At 47.3% G+C, this 9,167-nt stretch overlaps 1 protein-coding gene across 1 annotated transcript in view; it reads right to left on the minus strand.

The window, feature by feature from the left end:
* lamb4 (laminin, beta 4) overlaps positions 1–9,167 on the minus strand; it is a gene marked incomplete at its 5' end in the record, with an annotated part of 54,200 nt that overhangs the window by 43,454 nt on the left and 1,579 nt on the right. The window contains 3 exons of the mRNA XM_079223467.1: positions 4,486–4,621; positions 6,080–6,249; positions 8,944–9,001. Coding sequence (XP_079079593.1) covers positions 4,486–4,621; positions 6,080–6,249; positions 8,944–9,001 — 364 coding nt within the window. The remainder of the gene's footprint in view (positions 1–4,485; positions 4,622–6,079; positions 6,250–8,943; positions 9,002–9,167) is intronic.

A 9,167-nucleotide genomic window follows, 5' to 3' on the forward strand; every position in this document is an offset into this window, starting at 1 on the left:
CACATTACTCCTGTACTAGCTGCTCTCCACTGGCTTCCTGTAAGATCGAGAATCCATCCATTATCAGCCGCTTATCCGGGGTCGGGTCGCGGTGGCAGCAGGTTCAGCAGGCCGACCCAGGCTTCCCTCTCACCCGCAACACTTTCCAGCTCATTCTGGGGGATCCCGAGGCGTTCCAAGGCCAGCCGGGAGATATAATCCCTCCAGCGTGTCCTCGGTCTTCCCCGGGGTCTCCTACCAGTTGGACGTGCCTGGAAAACCTCTAATGGGAGGCGTCCAGGAGGCATCCTGACTAGATGCCCGAACCACCTCAGCTGACTCCTTTCGACACGAAGGAGCAGCGACTCGACTCCAAGCTCCCTCCTGATGTCCGAGCTCCTTACCCTATCTCTAAGGGTGAGCCCGGCCACCCTGCGGAGGAAGCTCATTCGAAGCTTGTATTCGAGATCTCGTTCTTTCGGTCACGACCCAGAGTTCGTGACCATAGGTGAGGGTTGGAACATAGACCGACCAGTAAATGGAGAGCTTCGCCTTCCGGCTCAGCTCCCTCTTCACCAGGACGGACCGGTACAGCGCCTGTTTTATTGCTGCAGCCGCACCGATCCGTCTGTCGATCTCCCGCTCCACCTTACCCTCACTCGTGAACAAGACCCAGAGATACTTGAACTCCTTCGCTTGGGGTAGGCAGTTTGTCCCCACCTGGAGGGAGCAATCCACCGGTTTCCGGCAGAGCACCATGGCCTCAGATTTGGAGGCGCTAACTCTCATCCCTGCCGCTTCACACTCGGCTGCAAAACGCCCCAGGGAATGCTGGAGGTCACAGTCCGAGGAGGCAAACAGGACCACATCATCCGCGAACAGCAGAGAGGCGATCCCGAGACTCCCGAACCGGATCCTCTCCGCCCCCTGGCTGCGCCTAGATATCCTGTCCATGAAGGTCACGAACAGGACCGGTGATAAAGGGCAGCCCTGGCGGAGGCCAACACTTACCAGGAACGTGTCTGACTTATTACCGAGGATACGGACACAGCTCCTACTGCAGGCGTACAAAGACCGGATAGCCCGTGCCAACGGGTCCGGCACCCCATACTCCCGCAGCACCCCCCACAAAAACCCCCGAGGGACCCGGTCGAAAGCTTTCTCCAAGTCCACAAAGCACATGTAGACTGGTTGGGCAAACTCCCAGGACCCCTCCAGTAGTCTTGCAAGGGTAAAGAGCTGGTCCACTGTTCCACAACCGGGACGGAATCCGCACTGCTCGTCTTGAATCTGAGGTTCGACAAGCGGTCGGAGCCTCCTTTCCAGCACCCTGGCATAAGCTTTTCCCGGGAGGCTGAGCAGTGTGATGCCATGATAGTTTGAGCACACTCTCCGGTCCCCCTTCTTGAAGATGGGAACCACCACCCCAGTCTGCCAGTCCATGGGCACTGTTCCCGACCCCTATGCGACACTGAAAAGGCGTGTCAACCAAGACAGCCCAACAATGTCCAGCGCTTTCAGCATCTCAGGGCGGATCTCATCCACCCCTGGCGCCTTGCCACCAAGGAGCTTTTTGACTACCTTAGCGACCTCTGCCAGGGATATGGGAGAAACCACCCCAAAGACTTCCAGCGCTGCCCCCTCTCCGGGGGACATGTTAGCCGGGTTTAGGAGTTCCTCAAAGTGCTCTTTCCACCGCCCGACGATGTCCCCAGTCCGGGTCAGCAGTTCCCCCCCCCTGCTGAGAACAGCCTGGGGTAGGCCCTGCTTTCCCTTCCTGAGCCGTCGGATGGTTTGCCAGAACTTCCTTGAGGCCAACCGAAAGTCCTTCTCCATGGCCTCCCCGAACTCCTCCCATGCCCGAGTTTTAGCATCCGCGACCATCGCAGCTGCAGCCCTTCTGGCCTGCCGGTACCCGTCAGCTGCTTCAGGAGACCCCTGGGCCAGCCAGGCCCGAAAGGCCTCCTTCTTCAGTTTGACGGCTTCCCTCACCCTCGGTGTCCACCACCGGGTTCTCGGGTTGCCGCCACGACAAGCACCGATGACCTTCCGGCCACAGCTCCGAGCAGCCGCGTCCACAATAGAGGCTTTGAACATGGTCCACTCGGGTTCCATGTCCCCAGCCTCCCTCGGTCCCTTTGTGAGAAGTTCTTCCGGAGGTGGGAGTTGAAGACCTCCCGGACAGGATCCTCCGCCAGACGTTCCCAGTTCACCCTCACTACACGTTTGGGCTTGCCAGGTCTTTCTAGCCGACTCCCCCGCCATCTGATCCAACTCACCACCAGGTGGTGATCAGTTGACAGCTCTGCTCTTCTCTTCACCCGAGTGTCCAAGACATACGGCCGCAGATCAGATGATACGACTACAAAGTCGATCATTTATCTCCGGCCTAAGGTGTTCTGGTACCAGGTACACTTATGAGCCACCTTATGCTCGAACATGGTGTTTGTTATGGACAAACTGTGGCTAGCACAGAAGTCCAACAACAAAACACCATTCGGGTTCAGATCGGGCAAGCCGTTCCTCACAATCACGCCCCACCAGGTTTTTCTGTCATTGCCCACGTGAGCGTTGAAGTCTCCCAGGAGAACTATGGAGTCGACAGGCGGCGCCCTTTCCAGGACCCCTCCCACCGACTCCAAGAAGGCTGGATACTCCGAACTGCTGTTCGGTGCATAAGCACAAACAACAGTCAGAGCTTTACTCCCTGCAACCCGTAGGCGCAGGGAGGCGACCCTCTCGTTCTCCGGGGAAAACTCCAACATAGCGGCGCTCAGCCGGGGGCTCGTGAGTATCCCCACTCCCGCCCGGCGCCTCTCACCCTGGGCAACTCCAGAAAAGGACAAAGTCCAACCCTTCTCCAGGAGCTTGGTTTCAGAGCCCACGCTGTGCGTGGAGGTGAGCCCAACTATATCTAGCTGGTACCGCTCCACCTCCTCCACCAGCTCCGGCTCTTTCCCCGCTAGCGAGGTGACGTTCCACGTCCCTAGAGCTAGTCTATGCTGCCGGCGATCGGCTCGCCCAGGTCTCCTGCCTGGCCCGCCGCCCGGTCTGCATAGCACCCGACCCCGATAATTCTCCCCACGGGTGGTGGGTCCACGGGGTGACTGCTGCTCCATGTTGTTTCTTCGGGCTGAGCCCGACCGGGCCCCATGGGCGAAAGCCCGGCCACCAGACGCTCGCCGACGAGCTCCCCTCCTGGGTCTGGCTCCGGGAGGGTGCCCCGGTTTCCCTTGTCCGGGCGAGGTAGCTATAGACCGTGGGCTGCTATTCATCAGGGTTTTTTGAACCGCTCTTAGTCTGGGCTCTCCCCCGAGACCTGTTTGCCTTGGGAGACCCTACCAGGGGCTGACGCCCCGGACAACATAGCTCCCAGGATCACTGAGCCACTCAAACTCCTCCACCACGTTAAGGTGGCGATTCATAGGAGGAGAGATCGAGAATCATATTTAAAATCCTTCTCCTTACCTACAAAGCCTTAACTGGTGATGCACCATCATATCTTAAGGACCTTATAGTGCCATATTACCCCACGAGAGCATTACGCTCACTGAATGCAGGGTTACTTATGGTTCCCAGAGTGTTAAAAAGTAGGTTGAGGGCTAGAGCTTTCAGTTATCGGGCTCCTCTTCTGTGGAATCAGCTTCCACTTTCAGTTCGGGGGGCAGGCACGGTCACCTCATTTAAGAGTAGACTTAAGACTTTCCTCTTTGATGGCGCTTATAGTTAGGGCTGTTTCAGGCTTATAGTTAGGGCTGGCTCAGGTTTGCCCTGGTCCAGCCCCTAGATATGCTGCTATAGGCCTAGACTGCTGGGGGACATCTTAGGATACACTGAGCTCCTCCTTTTTTAAGGGTTTTTACTGTCTTTATTGGGGGAGTTTTTCCTGATCCGATGTGAGGTCCCGGGAGAGGGATGTCATGTGTACAGATAGTAAAGCCCTCCGAGGCAAACCTCACACTAACCCCTCACCCCCGTACCCCTTACACTACCCCTTACCCCCCTACTCCTCACACTACCCCTCACACTATCCCTTACCCCTCACACTACCACTCACCACCCCTTACCCCTCACAATATCCCTTACCCCTCACACTACCACTCACCACCCCTTACCCCTCACACTACCCCTTACCCCCTTACTCCTCATACTACCCCTTACCCCTCACACTACCCCTTACTCCTCACACTACCCCTTACCCCTCACACTACCCCTTACCACCTTACTCCTCACACTACCTCTTACCCCTCACACTACCACTCACCCCCTTACCCCTCACACTACCCCTTACCCTCTTACTCCTCACACTACCCCTTACCCTCTTACCCCTCACACTATCCCTTACCCCTCACACTACCCCTTACCCTCTTACTCCTCACACTACCCCTTACCCTCTTACTCCTCACACTATCCCTTACCCCCCACACTACCCCTTGCCCCTCACACTACCCCTTACCCCTCACACTACCACTCACCCCCTAACCCCTCACACTGTTTGATACCAACCATTTTCAGACTGCCACCACTTTGTTTTTCTCTCGGGGTCGAAGGTTGTGATGACGTTCTCTATGCGGTGGCTGTTGGGGTTGCCATGGTGATTGTGTGGCAGACGAGAGTCACATGTGAAGCATTTCTGCTCCTCCTATTGGACGAAGATACATTAAACCAAACCGATCAACAACCTTCAATACTTCATTGTATACAAACAATTATGAAGTCTCAGTTCCTTTAGCAGCATTTGACTATTTGCCCCGTTCTAATACAACTTCACTAGTTTTTAACACATTTATATTATTAGTTTTAAATTGATTGATTATTGATCAGTACAAAGCTTTGTGTATTATGCCGGCTTTTGACAAATGGACACTTCGTCACGATGAAGTAGAACTATCTCAACACCAAAAAAATGTAACTGGAGAATGACTTATTAGAAACATCTTTCTCTTTCTACATTTTTTCCTTTCATAGTGCAGAAAATATCCGTCAGAAATTTACTAGAAAATACAGAAGTGTGTATATAACGCAGGTGTTTAACCAAATAACTACTTAGGATGCTCGTTGGACACAACAGTAAAGAATAGAACATTAATGAACTGAAGACTGAAGAAACGAACAGTAAAGAACCAAACAGTAAAGAACTGAAGAGTAAAAGACCTGAAGAGTAAAGAACAGTAAAGAACCAAACAGTAAAGAACTGAAGAGTAAAAGACCTGAAGAGTAAAGAACAGTAAAGTAAAGAACAGTAAAGAACTGAAGAGTAAAGAACAGTAAACACCAGAATATAACAAAACAGTAAAGAACAGTAAGAAACAGAACATTACAAAACTGTAGAGAACAGAACAATAAAGAACAGTAAGACACAGAACATTAAAAACTGTAAAGAACAGAACAATAAAGAACAGTAAAGAACAAAAAAGTAAGAACTGTAAAGAACAGACCAGTAAAAAACAGTAGAGAATAGTAAGAAACAGAACAATAAAGAACAGTAAAGAACAGAACAATAAAGAACAGTAAAGAACAGAACATAAACACAGTAAAGAACAGAACAGTAGAGAACAGAACATTAAAACTGCAATGACCAGTAAAGAACAGAACAGAAAAAAACAGTATAGAACAGTAAAGAACAGTAAAAACAATAAAGTAAAGAACAGTTTGGAACATTTCTGAGAAAGAATAAAATTGTAAAGAATGAAGAGAAGACTGAGAAACTGCAGGTGGAGGAAAAAGAAAGAAGAAAAATGTAATAAGGAGCGGTGACTCCTCAGGGTGGAAAGAGCAGAGAGAGATAATACATATATTATATAATAGTGACGGGTCAGAACATGTTGGAGTATGAAAGTCAGAGTTCAAGCCAGAGACACGTCAATCAGACAGAAAGCAGAGAACAGAGAGGAAACATTTAGACAGAGAACACCAAGTTCAGCTGGAATACACACACACATATATATATATATATATATATATATATATATATATATATATATATATATATATATATATATATATATATATATACACTGGAGAGAGTTTGGGTCTCTTTCTTTCCTTCTCTCGAGATTTAGATTTTCGACAGAAACCTTGATTTAAGGTGACCTCTGACCTCCAGGTATCCAATGATGCAGTAGTTCTGTGGTCCATCCAGACCACAGGTGGACGAGGCTGACAGACGAGTTGCTCGACCAACTATCAAGTCACCAAGCTGGGGGTTACAGGAGCCGCCGGGACAATGACCATCATGGGGTTCCTGGAGTCGAGCTGCTGGAAGGAAAACTGCAAGAAAATAGATTAGTCGATAAAATAACATTTTAAAGTAATCTGTGTAAAATGTTTCAGCAGACTTGAGGTATATTTCCAATTGATGAAATAATAGTTAACTCAGAGGAAACATCAGAGAGCTTTGATAAAGAGCTGTACCAAGATAACAGGAGAACATATTTGAGAATCTATAAAATAATCTATAAAGACACCATCAGGCAGAGTGTAGCATTTTATTTAGTAAGAATTGTAGTAAAGACTTTATTTGAGTTAATTGTTTTAGCAAAAATAATCTGCAAATTGGAACAAACAATGATGAGTGAGTTGATGTCAGTCAAGAATCATTATATATCATACTGTATGTAGAAGAAGAATTTACAGCGATGTTTTTAAATACATCAGACTGAGGCAAAAAGCAGGTGACAACAAGTAGAAAAATTCTTCACAAGAGTTGTAGTTCAACAAGTGATTACATGTCTGAAGCAGGGTAGGACATTTACATATTCTTTAGGGGGCGATTGTTGCCCCCACTGACTGAAATCCAAGGGCATTTTTTTAAATCGGCCCATTTTTTAAACTTGTGAAATAACATTTAACCTTTGTTCAAAATAATAAATATACTTATTTAGGCTCACAGTGTTTCCCCTACTATTATATTAGGGGCCCCTCCGGCCCCCTTGCATTTTTTCTATAGCACCAGATCACAAGTAATTTAAGGTTCCCTTTCCCAAATAACCTTGTTCTGTTATTAAACAAACTAAACGGCCTAATGTTATTGATCTTATCTACACGACGGCATGTTATTTCTGTCTCTATGGTCGCACGTTTACAACTCTTCTCCGCTCTCGGTATCGCGCATGGCGGAGTTCCGCCCCGATGTGCACAGACACGTGTGCGTGCACTTATATTTCTTAGGGGCAGTTTTGGTCTTTGCCATCGTGTATTTCCGAGTTCTGCGGACAGAACAGAGTTTGATACCATAATTATCTGACAAATTTTACCTGCATCTACATCAATACTCCCAATACCATCCATCCTGCATCAATAATCCTGATACATCCATCCATCCTGTCCTGATTGACAGGTGGACACCAGAGCCGTAGTCGGCATATCTACGTCCAAATACGGTCACTTCCTTTTTAATGGTTGCAAAAAACAAGGCAACAGAGAAATCACTGAACTGTAGGCTTCACAACGCCACAAACCAACAATAGACATCACCACGACTACGCCCACTCCTGATAGACAGGTCCAGCAAACAACCGTGTTCCTTTGAAAGTGCCAAACATGCGTAACGTTGTGGAACATGTTCCACAAGTAGAACGTTGCGGAACGTGTGGCATGTTGTGGAACATGTGGAATGTTTCTCAGACTCCAGGCATGAAGCCTCCCACCCATCTTTCACTACAGAGAAGTTCATGTCCTTGAATGCGTCTTCACCCTGAACACAAACAGGGCTTCATTTGTAGCAGCTCATGTTGGAACATTTTCTCTGTTGAAGAAGAAGAAAGGATCCTTTATTAATCCCCTTGGGGAAATTATTCTCTGCATTTACCCATCCTTAGTGCCCTGTGAGGCGCAACTTGGGGTTCAGGGTCTTGCTCAAGGACGCTTCCACGTGCGAACTATGGGCAAACCAGGGATCGAGCTGTGAACCTTTCGACCGCAGGACGGCCACTTGTACCACAGTTTAATAAATTATAAAATGAAATGTAGACATTGGTATGAATGTTTAACACTACATGTCCATCAATTAAATTTGAATTCAATACATTTTATTTATATAGCCCAATATCCTGAATCCCGTATATTCTTCAGAGGGGCTTTTAATCTTTGCAACATATGACATCCTCTGTTCTGAAAGCATCGAAAAAGGAAAAACTCCCCAAAAGAAGCTTGAACGAGGGGAAACTTCTAACCCTCGGAGAGAGCAGCAAGTGGTCCATTTCCCTGCCCCATGAATACAACTTTATTTATATTGTTATTTACAACCCTTTCAACGTCTACTGGGCTCTTATTGTCATCTATGAGGTATCTGAAACCAGAAGATAGTTCCATGATCAATAAATACTATACATATCAATGTATGTTCTGTACCCGGTTCTAGCCTGCTTCCCTTTTCCATGGAGGTTCTAGTCTCATCCGTTTGAATTCATAAATATATTTGTTCTATTGGTTATTCAAAGTCAAGACTTCATCAGCAAGTTATCACGGCCTGTTTTATAGACTGGTGATTTGCGAATCTGTTATTATTTGCTGTTGTTGTTTATTTATTTTTATTTTTTTCAGTTTTTCTCTTTCCCTCTTTCTTTCTCCTTTTCTTTTGTATCCTTAAAGTTCTGGAGTTCTGTCTTGTTAAGTTGTAAAATCTAAATGAATACATTTAACCCTAGCACACAATGCAAATAACGTAACCACAATCGCTGGGGTGAAAACCATCAAACATTAGTGTTCTATGGTCTACAGAGACCCTTCATCCTGTTCTGGTCTACAGAGACCCTGTATCCTCACAAGTTCTAACTGGGACCGTTTCTCAAGTGGAGGTAAGATATTAATTCATTTTATTCCTATAAAATAATCTTTTTGGGAGATTTTGCCTGCTCAGAACTTGGTTATCCTAAATCAGGATGGAGTCCGATGGCCAAAGACTGCACTATTCAAATGTTATGCATATGTAATAAATGATACGTCTCTCCTGATTACACTCACCGATGACGAGGATGAAGATCATATTGTGCTGAGATGTTTGATGGACTCTCTTAGAGCACTAAAATGTACAAAAATATGAGTTAAATGCATCATTTACAACTCTCCCTCACACACACACCCTTTAAGAGGAATGTTTGGCCCCAGCAGTAATTTTGGGGATTTACTACAGTGCTGACATTTCAAACAATGCATATGGTTACGTGAACCTAATCCGGACCCTGATT

Source organism: Taurulus bubalis (genome assembly GCF_910589615.1).
Source record: "Taurulus bubalis genome assembly, chromosome: 9".
Taxonomy (NCBI): domain Eukaryota; kingdom Metazoa; phylum Chordata; class Actinopteri; order Perciformes; family Cottidae; genus Taurulus; species Taurulus bubalis.